Source organism: Pteropus vampyrus, unplaced genomic scaffold, assembly GCF_000151845.1.
Source record: "Pteropus vampyrus isolate Shadow unplaced genomic scaffold, Pvam_2.0 Scaffold82, whole genome shotgun sequence".
Classification (NCBI taxonomy): Eukaryota; Metazoa; Chordata; class Mammalia; order Chiroptera; family Pteropodidae; genus Pteropus; species Pteropus vampyrus.
The window spans coordinates 4162928-4181209 of record NW_011888863.1 but is presented as its reverse complement, the minus strand read 5'-3'; the positions used below and the strand labels follow the sequence as shown (position 1 = coordinate 4181209).

At 31.4% G+C, this 18282-nt stretch overlaps 1 protein-coding gene across 1 annotated transcript in view; it reads right to left on the bottom strand.

Annotated features, from left to right (window-relative positions):
* CCDC91 (coiled-coil domain containing 91) overlaps positions 1–18282 on the bottom strand; it is a 294142-nt gene that overhangs the window by 72953 nt on the left and 202907 nt on the right. Inside the window, exons 9-11 of the mRNA XM_011363116.2 lie at positions 15994–16086; positions 15838–15906; positions 13199–13375 (exon numbers count right to left, since the gene is read on the bottom strand). Coding sequence (XP_011361418.1) covers positions 13199–13375; positions 15838–15906; positions 15994–16086 — 339 coding nt within the window. The remainder of the gene's footprint in view (positions 1–13198; positions 13376–15837; positions 15907–15993; positions 16087–18282) is intronic.

Below are 18282 nucleotides of genomic sequence, written 5' to 3'. Positions count from 1 at the left end.
AAATTATAATAGTATCAACAACAGCAGTGGGCATCTCAGCAACAATAATATATAATATGTTCCAAGCACTGTGCTAATAAGTAAGTTAAACAAATGTATCTGGGTTATAAGCTTGTTAATCGTACTTACAATTAAAGATTCTATCAACTAGAGATCTGTGTGAAAAACAGCAAAGTTAAGCAAAATATAATATAAAAAGTATTAAAATAAAAATATATAAGCAATGATAGTTGGTATTTAAAGTTAATAAAATAATGATGTGTATTTTCATTTAATCCTCAAAACTATTTTGATAGGCAGGTATACCCTGATGTTTAGAGTAGTCAAGCTACCTAACTAATGTTACATATTTAAAAAGCGGCAATATAACTATTCTAAATGTATTTTAAAGGCATTTTATAGTAATTATTTCTGAAAAAGAATTTTCAACAATTCAGTTATGAGTATGATAGCTTTTTGGAATGTTAGTAACTGAGTTTAAATCTGTGGAATTAGACATTGCCATGTACCTAAAATGATACATGAATAGAAAGAGATCCTTAGAACAAAAAATGACAGCGGAAATTACATTCTCAATACATACATTCTTCAGTCTCCTACCCAATCTATTCTTCATCATCCTGGATAAAAATGATCCACTTTTTGCTAGATGACTTGTGATCTGATAGCCCCATATTCTACTGCACTAAAATTTTTCACGTAACTTTTCTAATTTGTCTCTTTTCAGCTATGTAGAAAAAAATATCCTTTTACGGCAGCCCTTCAAATATGTGAAGAGTATTGCCATATCTTTATTTCTCTCTTGAGCTAAATACTCCAATTCCTTCAATAGTATGTGATGATATTTCCTGCTTTGTCACTGGCTTGATCACAATTTAATTGATATTTGCATATTTTATAGTCTCTAAAGCTGTTCACAAATCTGTTTTCCTTCATTTTTTAAAACATGTTTCCAAGGGTCTGACAACTCCGTAAAACAGCAATTATTAATCCCAAATTACAGATCTGTTAACAGAGCCGCACGTGTTTTAAAAACTTGGTTGAGGTTACGTGAGTCACAAATTAGGACTCAGATCTAACCTTACTTTTGAGTGCATTTATTTGGCAATCAGTTAAAATTCTTTTGATGAAAGGTAAAAAACATTCAGCACAAACTGACTTCAAAGATAATTAACAGCCTCACACTAGAGAACATAAAAGAATTAAGAATAGGCTTCATCTGTATTCAAAGAATGTGATCAGGATGCAAATTCCTCCCTCTCCAGTTCTTAGCTCACCTTTTGTCTTGGCTTCATTTCTACAAAAGCTCTAAGCACACTGTCCCAAGATGGCTGCTAACAGTTCCAAACAGGGTTTCTCATGTGCTTATTCTGAGCAAGTGTCTATACACCTGTGTCCCAAAATGGAGTCCTAGGCTTCACTCACAAAATGTGTGAACTCTTGGAACCTGCTAACATAGGAATGGGATATAGTCATCAGCCTAAGTTAATAAGGGCTTATGACTAGTTTAGAAAGTAGGTTAAATCTCACCTAAACCACATGGCTAAGAAATAAAAAGTATCACTTTGGGAAGAAAGGAATAGATGCTGAGGAAGCACCAATAAATGTCTAAAATAGTCCCATTCTGATTTGGAAATGTCTCTCTTAAAACATAGTATACAACAATGAATGTGATGCTTCCATCTGATCAGTGAAAGACAGAGTACTACTTTACCGTGACTAAAAAATTCTACTTGGACTCATGCAGCCATCATCCTATCACCTTAGAGCAAGTCCATACTAGTTGTTCAAGGTAAACATTTTTCTGAAGCTGAAAGTAATTATCCTTGTTTCTCCCAGATTACTTCCTAAGTATTTGAAAAACAATAATAATAAGAATCATCTCAGTGTGGCATCCATTAGGAACTTTGGTGGATACTTTTTTTAAAGGGATCATAACACAAAACACTATTTTTGATGACTCAATTTTTGTTAAAACATTCCATTTAACAGCAACCAAAACTCAAAAAGAGTCAAATTGTGTTGTCAAGTCCATTTTTTAAAGATTAATATGTCTGTCTCATTAAACCAGTGCTGATCATGCACCATTTTATAACCTACTGCGTTTTGTTCAAGATTCAGCTCCTGCTTTCAAGATGCTTATAATCTAGTGGAAAAGACACAAACAGATTCTTTTAATATAATATGGTTGGGCTGTGGTATCGTTATATACTGAATGCCAAGGAAGAACACCACTTGATTTAATCTAAAGAGTGGAAAGAGATTTTTGAATTAAAAAAAAAGACTAAATTATTCAAAAGAGTGGGTTTTGTAAGTTAGGAAAGCAATAACATCCTACCCTAATGTCACAGTATGACTAAAGGCCCAACACCATAAAATAGCATGGTATGTGTACCAGCAGTTTGAAGCAGAGTGGCAGATGATGAGCTGGAGAGGTATGGACCACGTCACTGAAATATTTATTTGTATTTCGTGCTCTGAAAGATTTATAGTTTATGCTAAGTAGCTTGAATGTTATCCTACAGGCTAACAGGGCAGCACCGAAGAATTTAAAGTGCGAGAATGACATTTTTAATTCCAAACTGAAAGGAGACAAAATTGGAAGCAAAGAAGTCGATGTAGGGGGTCAAGGTAAGCAATAAGAACCATAATTAAGACAATGATAGTGGATAGGAAGGAAGTATATATGTTTAGGGATTATTTAACGGGTAAAATGGGAAAGTTTTAATGATTTAAAAAGTATAAAAATGGGGATGAGAGGAGAAGAGTCTATGAGAAATTCTGGTTCTCTGGACTAGATAACTTGCAGATGGTTATCTCATTGAACAAAACAGGAAACATAACAGGAGGAAAAGGTCTCAAAAAATGAGAAAGTAAGTTGATGTACTATCTGTTCACCTGTCCTTAGATACAATATTTTGACATTAAAATGTAATTAAGATTTAATTAAATTAATAATTAACTAGGTTACTATCAAAATTTTGTAAAAAAAAATTTAAAACACACTAATGAATCAAAACTAAATAAGTAATTCAGAAAAATTATTTCATTGCTGTAAAACTATTTGGTCTGCTAAGCTAAAATAGAAATGCTATTTCCTTTTTGAAAAGAAGGGTCAGGTGGTAACGCTAAATTTCCTAAAGAAAATTTAACCACTGATTTTAATGTCTGTGGCTTTTGGGGAAAATATAACCCTAAATTACAGTGGCTGTGGTTATAAACTATTATAAAGAGCTTCCAACGTCAGACATAGTTTGTGTCTGTATGCACTGGAGTCCTTTTACAGAACTTTGCTAGGACAGCAAAATTAATGATTCTCTCTTCTTTTTACCCATGTTGGTGTCAGTAACAAATGTACATTCCTTTCTTTAACAAAGATCTTCAAGGGACACAGAATTAATTTAATGTGAAAATCAAATAAGCCAGGGTCAAACTTTCTACTTAATATCTCAAAAAAAAAAATTATACATTTACGATCAACACTAAGACTTAGTTTTAATTTATGACCAAGGCCAAACAAAATTATCTCTCAAGTAAGTTTGGAGAAATATGGGTTACAATCCTTAGGTATTGTGTTTTGTCTCAGAGTTTAACATTTATCTGCTCAGTTAATGATAGTATTAGCTCAGAGAAAATCTAGAGGTAAATTATAAAGCAGAAGCTGTTTTTTTTCCTTACATTTATCAGGAGTAATTTTAGTTGCTTAACTTTACGCCTTTTTTTTTTTTTTTTTTTTTTTTTTGCTTTGCTACATTCTATCCTTTCCTAATTTCTAGAGTGATGTAGTGGCCAAAGATGTCAACTGCTCTTAATAAAAAGTTTTCGGAATTCTTCTTATCAAAGAAACATTTGAGTGTTGTGGAAGTACCTAAACCTTAGAATTAAAAAAAAAAACAAAAACAAAAAACAAACAAAAAACAGCTTCAAGTCTTTTAATAAAGTCAGTCCCTTCAGTCAGTACTCGAGCACTTTGTAGTTCTTTGGACTGTGGCTCTGCAGCTCTGTGCCACAGAACACATGACTGTTGGCCTCTGAAACTAGACAGGAGATGGACATAAGGTGGCAGAAGCTGTTGTTTGTTCATGCTGGTGATCCTGAGCTTCCTGGAAAATGTAGATGAAGCCATGGCCACTCAATCCTGCGTATTAGTGTGATACAGAAAGCACTAATAACTTTAACATCTTCACAATTTCATCTGAAATGCATCAATTTTAAGTGGGAGACTATTTCTGCTATGATACAGTTAACCTGAGGTGGCCATACTTTTCCTACATAGAAGATGGCCACATTCCATAAAACAATGTCATGTACAGTCCTGCCAAGAAAATTTTCTTTTTAATATATTTGACTTTAAATACCATCTATATACTTGTCAACCCCAAATTTTGATCTCTAGCTCTGACAACTCACCTAAACTCCAGACCCATATTTCTAAATGCCTACTCAACAATTCTTCTACCTAGGATTCTGAATATGCACAAACTGGATTTTTTGTCCCCACGAAACTCAACCCTTCCTCACCATCATAAATGAAATCACCATCCGAAATCGCCACCTATCCAATAATTTACTCTGGTAGGTATTTGTTTTTAAAATTTAGTTTATTAAAATGTTATTTGCATATAATAAAATTAATTTACATGAAATATATAATTTGATAAGTTTTGCCAAGGGTAATCACTATGATTATGATGAAAACATTCCCATCACCCTCAAAGTCTCCCCAACCTTCACAGGCAATGGCTAATTTCTTTCTTCTCAAATTAGTTTTGCCTTCTCTAGAATTTCATATAAATAGAATCATGCGGCATATAATTTTTTTAAGTCTGTCTTCTTTTTTAACTTCCTTATCTAAAGAAGTCCCCTACCACCTATTCTCACCTAGACAAATAACCCTGATTTTTTCTTCATAGCCTAAATTACATATGGAATTACCTTATTTAATAAGGGTATTTTTCAACTTGAATATAAACTCCAAGAGTTCCTAGGGCCCTTATCTATCTTGTCTGATGCTATACACCTAAATCTTCCAACAACACTTGGTAGATGCATAATAAACATTACTGAATAAAAAAAGAAATTAAATAACTCTTCAAGTTTTTCCTATTGAAATCATCTATATTAAATGAACGAAAAGATGAAAATTTGTACTTTATTCCAAGATGAAAACATTGGGAGGGGAAATAGCGTAGTGGCGACTTGCAAGGCCTCTGGAATAAAGTTGCCTGATTTTAAATCTGACTTTTTGCCTTTTTCAAGGAGTTATTATGGCCTTCAGCAAGTTATATAATCTTCCTAAGCTTTAATTTCCACTACTGTAAAAATGGGGATAATAACAGTTTCTGCCTCATCAGGTGGTTAAGAATTAAATGAGATCAAACATTTAAAACAATTAGAAAAGTACCTCATACTTAGAAATAAATTAATGATAGCCAATACTGTTAAATTATTGCCATCCCTATCACCACTACCACCACCATAACTACTATTATCTTACTATTTTCTGTAGCCAAAACTGAAGAAAAAATTCTATAAAAATAGCTTTTTAGCAGAAACCTAAAATATTTGTTTAGAATAAATAAAGCCAAGTAAATGAAACTTGAACATGAAGAACTATTATTATTTTCCTTATTGTAATAAGTGATGATAACATTTTGTCAATTTTTGTGATGTCTAATATTCCCAGTATTTTCCTAAAAAGAGTAACAGGATGTTAATTATAATTCTGAAGCCCAGTTAAAATCCTCAAGGTTATGAACAAGTACAAGAGGCAGGATTTTAGATTCCCATTACTAGTAGCCCAGGGGCAAAGACTATTTACAAATTATATTTCTGGTCCTGCAAGTTATGTAACTTAAGATATTTAATGAACTCCATGGGATTTTTACAAAGCAAACTCTAATAGTTCACAGCTTTTTCGAATTTGCTTTTCTAGGGAATAGGATTAACAAATGAAGTGATATCTATAAATGTCTATAAATTGGTGATCCACTAAAATGGTAGTATTAAAATGCTAATGCAATGTTTCTCAGACTTGAGGGTTGATAAGAGCTTTCTTCCTATCAAAAGTGTCCCTCTAGAAAAAATGATATATAGACCAAAGCTAAGAATGTACATTTTGTGGTTTATTCTGTAATAAGCACACTTTTTATGATAAATCAACCAACTTACCTAACTCCTCACCTACCTACCTATTTATCTATTATAATATTAAATTTTTCTAATAACCCATATGGAGATTATATCAGATACAAACACATCAACATTAAGATTGAGGATCATTTTTTTCAAATGTGAGGAAAACAAAATTAGTGGTTTCTTAAAGAAGGGAGATATGTAAAATTTTGTGCTCAGGATCAGTTTTTTCTTTTGAATACTATTAGCAAATGTCTTCAATCAAGGAATCAAGACAAGCTTGATTAAACTTTACATACTGATATGCCCAGGTGCCTTGACTCTATTTTAGGCATATTAGTCACAGGTAGAACTGGGGTATGTGTGGGGAGAGGAGAAAGGTAGCAAATTTTACTACTGGTGAAAGACTCCAGGTCCACTGGGCATGAAATTCTGGCTACCTTACAATGACAAATCTGAGTAGACTGAGGTAAGGCTTTATCCATACAAAATGTAAAGGATATATATCTATTTCTTATATGTATATATAATATATATAACAAAATGTACAATGTACACAAAATATAAAGCATATATATGTACATATATATATATTCACTGTATTCTCAGTCTCATCTCTTAATTCATTCTCACTCTAGTTTGCTTTTAAAAATCCATCCATTGTTATATGTATATCTATATACTTATTTCTATACCTCCCTCCCTCCTTCCCTCTCTTTCTCTCCCTCTCTCCCTCTATCTATCTATCCATCCATCCATCCATCCATCCACCCATCTATCTGTATAAAACTGATTATCTGTTTATCTATCTATCTATCTATCTATCTATCTATCTATCTATCTACTGTATAAAACTGATGTCCAAGGAGGAGAAAAAAGGAGACAATAAAAGGAGGTAATATTTGAAAATGTAATAGTGTCAAACTTTCCAGAGCTGGTGAAGCACATGTAGTTGTAGATAGAAGACAACCACTGAAACTGAGCAGGAAAAGTATAAATAAATAAATGCCTATGTACATTATAAGAAAATGCGGACACAAAAAAAGGGAGATCACATTCAAAGGAGCAGCAATTAGAGACTAAAATCTGGCTTCTTAATAGCAACAATGAAAGCTAAAAGACAGCGGAAAGAAATTTTAAATGCTAAAAGAAAATATCTGGCAACCTAGAAAACTATACCCAGCAAAGAAATTTTTTTTCCAGGAATGAAGGTAAAATAAAGTCATTTTCAAATGAACAAAATCATCTCTATTCTGTACATATTGTCTGTGGCTGCTTTTATGCTACCATGGCAGAGCTGAAGAGTTGTGACAGAGACCATGTGGCCCAAAAGCTAAAATATTTACTATCTGAACCTTTATAGAAAATGTTGGCTGGCCTCTGCATTAGTGAAAGAACGCTAAAAGAAATTCTGAAGGATATATTTCAGTAGCAGCAAAATGATCCCAGAGAGAACAGAGATGTAGTTAAAAAAAATTTTTAAAAAGCACTTCATTATTTATAAAAAGTATAAACAAGAATATACTGCATAATAAGTACAAGGTTTAAAAATGTGGAATTAAAATTCATAACAATTGCATAAGTCATGGGAGAAAGTAAATTGAGTTGAAGAATTTTGAGGTCTTTATATTGTCTAGAAGAGGATAAAAATACTAATATTACTTTGATAAGTGGGAGATAACAGCCTGCAATTTCTACGGTCACCACCAAAATAATAAACACACAGGTTCATGCTACTAGACAGAAAAATATGATATCACAGGTGGTATTTTCTAAAATTTCATGTTCTGTCTGATGCAGGTATAAAAACACAAGTAATTTTTGTATATTGATTTTGTATCAGGAAACTTTCTAAATACTATTATACATATTTTCTGAAAATTCTTTTAGATTTCTTACATACACAAAATGTAAAGGTCCTTGAATATAAAGGTTTATTATATAAACTTTACTGACCACCTAAATGATATATGTCTCAAAATGGGGAATTCTGACATACTCTACTGCAAGTACATAATCTTTTGAATCTCTCAGCCTTTATAACCTTTTGATTAAGAGATATATAACAGTCCCCTGGTGAAATAATATAGCTGATTCAACACTGTCAACTTCAGGAGATTTCCAACATAATAATTTCAACTCATATAAATTTCAAAATAGATATTCCAGGGGAAGTATATTATTGCTTCATATTATCAATATAGGCATATGTCCTATAAAAAGTGAAAGATATTGAGCACAACTTCACCATCCCCTTGAAAAATAGAGTTTACCTGTATACCTACCAAAAAATGAATATGTTCAGGGAAAATAATTATACAAAGCAGTAAAAATGAAGCTTGATGAAATGGTATTACTAAAGATACAGAAACAATACTATTTTTCTTATGTCCATAATAGCTTCATCAATGGTTTTAAAAACTATATATAGACTTCTTACATCCTAAGATAACTGATCCAGTACCTGTGGAGGGTTATTATTTCCTAAGTCCCTGCCAAAGTTTGGTAAGAATACCTACCATGATAGTGAGTAACAAATGAACCACGATTTAACACACATTGATGTTTTCTGTGTTGATGACCCTATGATACAGAAGACACACAGGAAACTTACCATGTGGGGGCTTCTCTATAATACCTGACGATCTCACAGAGAGACTATAGTGCTTTCCATTATTAAACTACATTTGGTTGATCAAATGTTCACTAATCTAGAGTTAACTGTTTGAAACTTTTGGCTCCTGATGTTTAAGGACAATAACTCGTTTTCTGGAGAACATCCTATGAGCTAGATATTATGCTAGGGCCTTTTAAAGGCATATATATGATTGAAACACTTGTGAAGCTCTCAGTTCAGTGGGACAGTAGTCAAACAAGACAGTATTTGAATTAGATATATGCTGTAAAAGAAGGATAAACTATGAGACAGGAAGTTAGGGCCTTTCCCTCCTACAGCCATGTATATGCAACCTTGCTTTTATAGCAAGGAGGGTACACTTTTAAAAATAAATAGAGAAGTTCTTCAAAAATTTCTAGTGTTAGTGTCTGAAGAGCACATGTACCTGAAATATATATGATTAGGGCTTGTAAATCTTATAAAATGATCTTTAGTTCTTTGAACTATTTATAATAACAGATTAAAGTCTTTGTCTATTAAGCCAACATCAATGTAGGTTCTGCTGTTTTCCTGTGTATGAGCATATATCTTTGCATATTCTCATAATTTTGTTGTTGATAAAAACTGGACATTTGAAATAATGTAATGTAGCAACTCTAGAAATCAGATATCCCCCATCCCCCAGGAATAATTGTTGTTGTTGCTATTTCTCTGTTTGGAAAATTTCATGTACTAATTTCTCTGTATTAATTCTGCAAAGTCTGTTTTTCTTATAATATATAGCCACTGAAGTCTTTGCTAGATTAGCTCAGTGGTCAGCTAATGATTAGAAAGAGATTCCCTTAAAAACTTTGAACCAGATTATCATTTGCCAAGGCCCTCTATGTGTTGAGGTACACTTTCAACACTGACAGTTTACAACTCTACCTTAGACTTCAATTTCTGCATACATAAAATCAAAGCAAGCCAGAGGAGAGACATTAGGTCCTCTCAGGTCGTTCCTGGGTAAGTGTGCGACTTTGTGCATTTGTGTCACCTTCAAGAGCTCCAGGAATATTTTTTTAAAAAATCAGAGCTTTTCGAAATCATCTTTGGCAATCACATTTCCCAGATTTCTCTTTTAAATATTTTGGCCAGCCTTTTGTTTGGCCCAACTTGTATTTTTGTCCCAACCAGCTGAGAAGTCAAACAATTATCACTTATGGTTTCCGACAAACATGCTGAGAATAGGCTTTTCCCACTGAGCAAGCTCTGAGTCAGGTCAGATAACAAGTCCTTCCAATGGGGACTGCTCAGTGAGCTGCCGGTCAGGCCAAACAGTAACAATTCTCTGGAGATGGAGTTTTGGGGGAGCTCCAAACCTGGGCTGGCCCCTCCAGTGGCTTCTACATTGCTGGTTTTCACAGCTACCTTGGTTGTGAGGCAGCCAGCTTTTAAAGCTACCATAGACCTTAAGAGAACAGATGGATTGGAAATAAGGCAAGTTAAAACTCTACAAAGCTTGCTGTTCTTACTGAGATTTAACTATTTTTCTTAAATAAATACTCCTTGACTTGTTGGAGATTTTGGTTAATATCCAGATTTCTGAATAAGTTGCTTTTGATAATTTTTGCTAGTATTCTCACCACCATTATGGAGAAGCTAATTTGCAAAAGTGCTTAGTCTGCCATTTTAGAAGCCCTGCTTGGACTCTCCCTCTCAAACAACATCAGTGTTTTCCTAATTTCTTTTCAGTACATTAAATTTATAAATTTTAAAATTTAACCTATCTGAAACTCATTTTAGTAATCAGAGTTGAGAAGGAAATGGACAGCCAGTTGCAATTATATTTAATCTTTTCTGGATTAATTAGTAAGATACTTTTGAGAATCTAATAAAAGTTATGGACTATCTCTGCAGAAAAATCTGCACATATACAGTTTTGCATAAATTCAGTAAATTCACAGCTCTAGGCCCCCTTCAATGGAACCCAGATAAAACACTTGATTTGTTAAGGTAACTTATTTTATCTAATTTGTAACAACATCTTTATGGATTTATAAATTGTGGAAAAATTTCATGGCTCTTTCCATATTCTGTCCAATTCCATTGGTCTGCTTGTATGTCTACATCTATAACAATACTATAGACTTTTAGCTATACCAAGCATCTTTCTGCTTCAGAGCCTTTGCTATTCCCCCAGCCGTTCATAAGGTAAACTCCTCATTTCAATGCAGGCCTCAGCTCAACTGCTACCACTTTAGAGAGTCCTTACCTGACTACCTTATTTATGTATTGGTTCCTTCACTCTCTAGCCCCTTATTTCATTGTTCTTCATGACACTGATCACTACTTCACATTTTATTATACCTTTAATAGTTTTCTGTTTTATTCACAAGACAGCAGAAATTTTTTTCACTACTGTATCCCCAGAAACAAGTACAGTCCCTGAAACAAAACAGGCAGTCTTTTCAATAATTAATGTAAAACACCAAAAAGTTTGACCATGGCAATTTATTTGCTTATCCTGCTGGGCTAAATAAATAAAAGATATATAAGCTAATCTGGCTCACAAGAAAAGTAATTTGTCGATTTTCAATAATAATTTTCTATAATTATTTTCTATAATAGGTCTATTAAGCTTTCAGGGACTAATGGAACAACAGTTGTTTGTTGTTCCATTAGTTTTTACTACAACCATGTGAAAATGAAAGCAGTGAACTGTATAAGGAAGACTTGTAATACATTTAATACTACCATCGCATTTTTGAAAACCTGAGAGTTACCTGGCAACGCTGTTTTCTCTGCTAGATGTTCTCTGTTCAACTTGGTCAGCCACAAAACAATAATAATTAAAAAAAAAAAACCTCTCTCCCTCTGCTTCTCTCTCTCTCCTGCTTCTCTCTCTCTCCTTCTTTCTTTCTCTCTCTCTCTCTCTCTCTCTCTCTCTCTCTCACTCTCTCGCTCTCTCTCTCTTCCCCCTCCCTCTGACTTCTCCCTTCCCACTGCCCAAACTATGCAACTATTGGTAAGAAAGCAAACAAAATGTATTTATTCATGACATGATTATATTATCTTCATAGTACTCTGAGACTAGAGAGAACAAATTTTAAAGTATATCATATATTGTAGTGTTTTTTATAGACAAGAATGTTTCTGACAAACTGGCAGAGAAGGGCGCTCTTTAAGATATATATTTTTCTCTTTGGGTGATGAATATGTGCTGATTTACTCAGGCCATCTTGCCTAACTTAATGGTGACTAAGTCCATATCTATGTGAGATTAAAGGAATGGTCTGTAGTCACTAAAACATTTTAAGCAACCTCTCCCGTATCAGGATTTAATGAATGAACTTGACCTTCCTGGCATGGAATTCCAATCAACTGAACTGAGAGACAATTAAGCATCTTAAAAACCATAGGTACTCAATATATATTTGTTGATACTAACAGTAAGTTACAGAAAGAATTAGAAGGTAATCATTACTCTAATGGAAAAAAAGTAAGAAAAAAAGAGGTAAGATCTGTTACTGTACTAGTTATCTTACCATAAAAGCTTCTTACAGATCTGTTTAATTTTTACAGTAAATGAGTAACTGTGCTCTTAAGAATAAACTTAAGTGACAAATTTTGAAAATGTATTACATTTATCCTGGATATTAGAAGGATTGAGTTAAGGCTTCAGTACGATTAATTTGTAAGTCATAAGAAAATATCCTAGGTTATTTATTCTCAAAAGATAGTCATTTTAGCTATATTTATAATGTATGGTTGAATAAATAATGGTAGTAATGTCACACTTTGATTGCATAAAAGAAAAGATTTCTACGAATGTTATTTTTTGCTTTTTATATTTGTTTAAGGAAAGATTTATTCAGGTATCTTCTTGCCTATATAAAGAAAAGACTAAATACAAGTAAAATAAAACCATGTAAATTCAATTATTTAAAAAAACTAATAAAGTTTTTAATTCTTCCTATAAGTAATCAAAAGTTATATTGTATGTAGGCCACATTTGTTGATATGTATATATCTCTTATGAAACCATAGGAATTATTTGAGAGGTTCTATTAATTACTACTGTGAACTACAGGTATATAGATATACAAATCAGACATAAATTAATTGAATCAAATTGTTTTCTACGCATGCATATTATTTTGTATTATGTGTGCATGTGTGTGTTTGCAGAAAAGAAAAAATATATTAAACAGGAGGCTTAATGTAATTGTAATGACTAAACAAATTTGGATTCTGACTTTTCTGAAAATAGAGTAAAAATTATAAGTATCGGAAAGTAAAAATACATATATATTAACAATTATTTGTTTCAAGTATTTATATCAATGGCAAAATAACTAAATACTGATATGTCCGCTAAGGTGATTTTAAGTAAGATAAAATAATAGTAAGGATATTTCATTTTGAGAAAAATGAAAATATTTACAAAGAGTTAATTTTACTAACCTGACTAATTTTTCTTTGTTCTTGTATAGCTTTTTGAATTGCCTGAGATATTTTTTCTTGATCTTTTGCATGCTCAGTCTTCCATAACTCCCTTTCTTCAGCATGAGCTTTTTCCAAATTTTTTCTTTCTTCTTCTATGGCTTTTAATACTGCATCCTTCATTGCTTCTTTCTCAAGCTTTAAAAAAAATAATGGCCAAAAGAAAAATATTTGAAAGGATAACTGCACAATAATTCTTTGAGTAAAACAGGCTTGAATTAATCTAAAAAACACAAAACTTTGATTCTATAGGGTTTAATTCTGATGTTTTTATGCATTTTAATAATCACCATAAAATAAAATCAATTATTTGTTTTTGTAAATAATATACTTATTTTTATGGCATTTCTAAACTTCAAAGTAATCAAACCTTAGCTTAAAGTAGCAGCTGTCAAACTATTTGGTCTTAAGATTTCCTTACACTCTTAAAAATTATTGAGGATTTCAAAAAGCTTTTGTTTATATCGCTTATACATATAGATTAAAATTTATCATATTAGAAATTCAAATCAAGACAAAATTAAAATATTTATTAATTCATTTAAAACTAATAACAGTAAATGCATTATATTAACAAGCATTATATTTAATGAAAAATAACTATATTTTCCAAAATTAAAAAGTGAGAAGTATGTTGTAAACCTTCTTAATATCTGACATAATAGAAGACAACTAGATACTCATATCTGCCTTCTGTATTAAATATGTAATGATATTATTTGGTTGAAGTATATTAAGAAAAAAAACAACTCAGTCTCACACAGATAGGTAGTAGAGAAGGGAGGAGTATTTAGTAGCCAGTTGAGATCACTGTAGATATTTCTTGATGATTCCACACCAAAACTTCACAAGAAGTAGTTCTTAAAAGTTAGTTGCAATAAGGAAAATCAAATCATCTCAATGCAATTTGGTACTCTATTCCATTACAATCCTTTCTTGTACTTTGAATGAATCCTTTATCTATACATGATTTTTAGAAACATTTTTTTATTTGGAAAACATTGGTTCAATGAGTTAAGCATCTCCTCTAGATTTTGACATTTTTCATTATACCATTAAAAAAAGGTCGCATTTGTTTGTAACACCATCAATCTCATCAGAAATGTCTTAAGTATTAAAAATCAGATACAAATTTTCCAAAATTCTAATTTTTGCTTTAAAGCATGAATTTTATCATTAGCAATGAAAATTGTCAGTTTTTTCTTAAAGTTACTGGGCTCACTCCTCTTATTTTGGAGAAAATGTCTGCCAAATATTAAAGTCTCTATAACCCTAGTTATTCAGTAAAATGGAGTGCCATAAAAATAGTTCCTACACTTCAGTTTCAACTCAAATAACTGCATAAGAATTTTCCTCAAGGAAACCATCGTACTTTGGTGTGCACTAAAGTCCCTTCTTCATCCCCAGGGTTACCACTTTTTCTATTGCTTCCAGGTCACAATCAATTTGACAAATGTTATTGAAGCTGACAGTTACCATTTTCTGAACTCTTATTTTATTTTACCATTCTTCTTTTAAACTACTCTTACTATGCTCACCAATGCCTTCCATGTTGTTTAATCCAAATGATACTTTTTGTTGTTTTAATGCTTATTTTTGTTGGCCTCAAAGCAACATTCAACATAGTTGCCTATTTCTGTTTTCTTGTTAAAAACTCCTATGACATGGAAATACTATCTATACACTCATAATAATTTAATGTATTCCTCCTTGCCTTATTGGTATATAAGTAATATTTTTCTTACCTGACTGTAAATTATTTCAGAAAAAGATGAAATCATAGTCATCTTTGAATTTCTACCCTGGTATAGTTATTTGCACATATGAGATTTTCGATATTTATTTATTAAATTTAAATTGACATCCGAACCTCAAAAGTTAGTACTATATATGTATTTGTTGGTATATACATTTAATATCTATGAATCACTACTCACATGAGCTATTTCAAAGTCAGTTTTTAAAAATCACATATCTTGATAATTAAATATACATGCAAATACATATATACACATACATATACATGTACCCCATGCACACGTACCCCAACATACATATTACTTGTATGATGCCTATCAAATATCAAATAGATATTAGTGTCTATATATATATATATATACACACACACACATATATATATATACACACACACACATATATATATATACACATATATATATATTCTTCTTAAAATTCTTTTTAAACAATTACAATTCTAAATGTAAAGCATTTCAAATCCTGATAATCTTGTGTAATGTGAATTTAACAATAATATGAACAATGGTAGCCTAAGTTTAAGAGGAAAAATAAGAAAGAAAAACATTCTTTTTTTATTTTTCTGGAATGAAATATTTTACAAAAGTAGATTGGTTGTACCATTAATGAACTCAATTTTTAAATTCCACTTACATACAAAGAAACCAATTATTACAAATGGGTTTATACCAGGCAAATAATTAGACTTTCAAATGATAAATACAATTCTTACATGAGACCAAAAATATTCAATTTAGGCTTTGAGGTGAGGATAAACAATAAAAATACAACAGATAAAAATTATCTAAATTAAACTACAGAATAAACTTTTCAGATGGAAATACCTTTGCAGCAGATACTAATGCCTCCTTATTTCTTTGCCTTTCTTCTTCCAAACACTTCTCCAATATTTCCTATAAATAATAAGACATACACTAAATGTATTATATGAAGTAACAGGATACATTATTTCCACACATTGAGCAAACGTAAAGTATTACCTTCTGTTCTTGAGATTGCTGAATCAAAGCTTCCTTTATTTTTTCTTTTAACAAATCCTTCTCTGTATCTAGCATTTCAAGGAGTCTCTGATGCTACAAGGAAAGATAAATGGATTATAATTATACTTTGAGACCTATAATGTATCAACAAGGAGCACAGCTGGTGGAATTCATTTGCCCAAAAATATTGAAGTGGTTAATAGAGGAAACAATGGGAAGTTTGCTAAAATGAAGGGATAGGAGCCAAAAACACTGAATTCACCTTTCTCTAATCAGCCAACATAACATTTTTTACCCACGAAACTCAACAAAGTACATGACATGAGACTCAAGAACAACTTTTTTAAATTGGAAAGTGAATCATAAATTGATAAAATTTCTTTTCCCAAAATTCACTTTGAAAAAATTACTAAAATTATTATTAGCTTGTAGCAAAAGAGCAATCAGATAATAATTGATGTTTGCTTCACGAACAACTACCTTAACAGATTCTTTGTCTTTCTAACAAAACTGTTATAGAAATTGAAAGATGATTGTTCTTACCCCAAGATTTTACTACAGATTCAAAAAATGAATTTATAAAAACCATCAAAGGAATATTATACGATAGCTAATGTTAAAGAATATAGAATGCTCATATTTGCTTTTATTCCAATATCCTAGTGAAAAAACACACAGATCCATCAGCCCGTTACATGAACTAGGCACTTGAATTTTGAATGGAGTTTTCTAAGTAAATTTTACTTTTATAGCTTCAATATCTTCAATGTAGATGAGGCAGATATTTGTTCTGGAATAGTTTTTTTTGTTTTTTGTTTTTTGTTTTTTTTTTATAGGGAAATACAACTAAAAAGAAAATATATATTCCTTACATAGATTTCTCAGTTATAAAGGCAAAAAAAAATATTTTCTCAGATTTAGAATGCTATTTATATAGAAGCTTCCTTTAAATATAAACTTATTCTGATACCCAACATTTAAAAACAGATCTATGTCTTTCAAAGTTGTTCTTATTTAAAACATTTTTTTAGGGAGGAAGTCTGCATTTAGAGTAAGTGACCAAACAGTCATGTCTAGTAAAGATTTCAAGAAAATAAGAAAAATCACAAGAAAGATGTATATTTTCTTTAATAACAAATCCAAACTGTTATACAAATCAGGACGATTATGAGAAATTATTGGTAACATGTGAATTGGTGAAAGATAGTTGACTAACAAATCAGTAGACCCAGCATATGATATATAATAATAACTGAGACTTTAATTCTATGTAAGCCTAGATAAATGAAGATTTCATAGAATTAGAAACAATATCTAATCTTATTTAAAACACACACATGAGAAAATATGTAAAGATGTTATACCAACAAGTAATTACCTGTTACCAGCCAAATAGTTAGATTTAAAAATGACAAATACAATTCTCATATAAGTCCAAAAACATGCAATTTAGGCTTTGAGGTAGAGGTAAACATAACAAAAATAGAACAAGAAAAATTTATTGAAATTAAACTACAAAAAGAGCTGTTTAATAAGTCAGTTTAATGAAAATCATTAAGTAATTAATTATTGTTAGGCCAAGTTTCTTCTGTGGTCCAACCAAGAACTAGTCAAAGAGGGTATATAAGCTAAAATGACAATATAATCTTCAGAGAATTCATTCCTACATGTCACTACTTAATTCTGACAGTATACTATAATAGAAGATTATTTTGGGGCATTCTTGTATAAGAATAAACTCAAAATTACCATTTGAAAGAAGCATCCTACATAAAATGCAATCTATATAAAACCACTGATCTACTTGAGAAAACATAATTAGGTGACTGACTTTTCTGATAGATGATGGATGGATGGATGGATAGATAGATAGATAGATGAATGGATAGATGAATGGATGGATGAATGGATGGATGGATGGTCAGATAGATAGGGAGATGATAGATGATGATGATGATAGATAGATAGATAGATAGATAGATAGATAGATAGATAGATAGATAAATGATAGACCAACAGAGATAAGAAATAACATTTTTTGAGTACATTAAGGTTTCAAGTACTGTTAAAGTGTTTTACATGTAGGTGTATCACATTAAATCCTCACAACGAAAGCTGCTAAGTCAAGCAATATTCTTCATTTTCAGATGAGTGATCTCAGACTTAGAGAGGCTAAGTAACTTGCCAGGTCTCTAATAAATAACTTCATCAATAATCATATTTGTACACATTATCAGCAGTAGTAATTACCTGTTAGCTAAAAGGAGCCCCAGTATTAACAAGTTATTA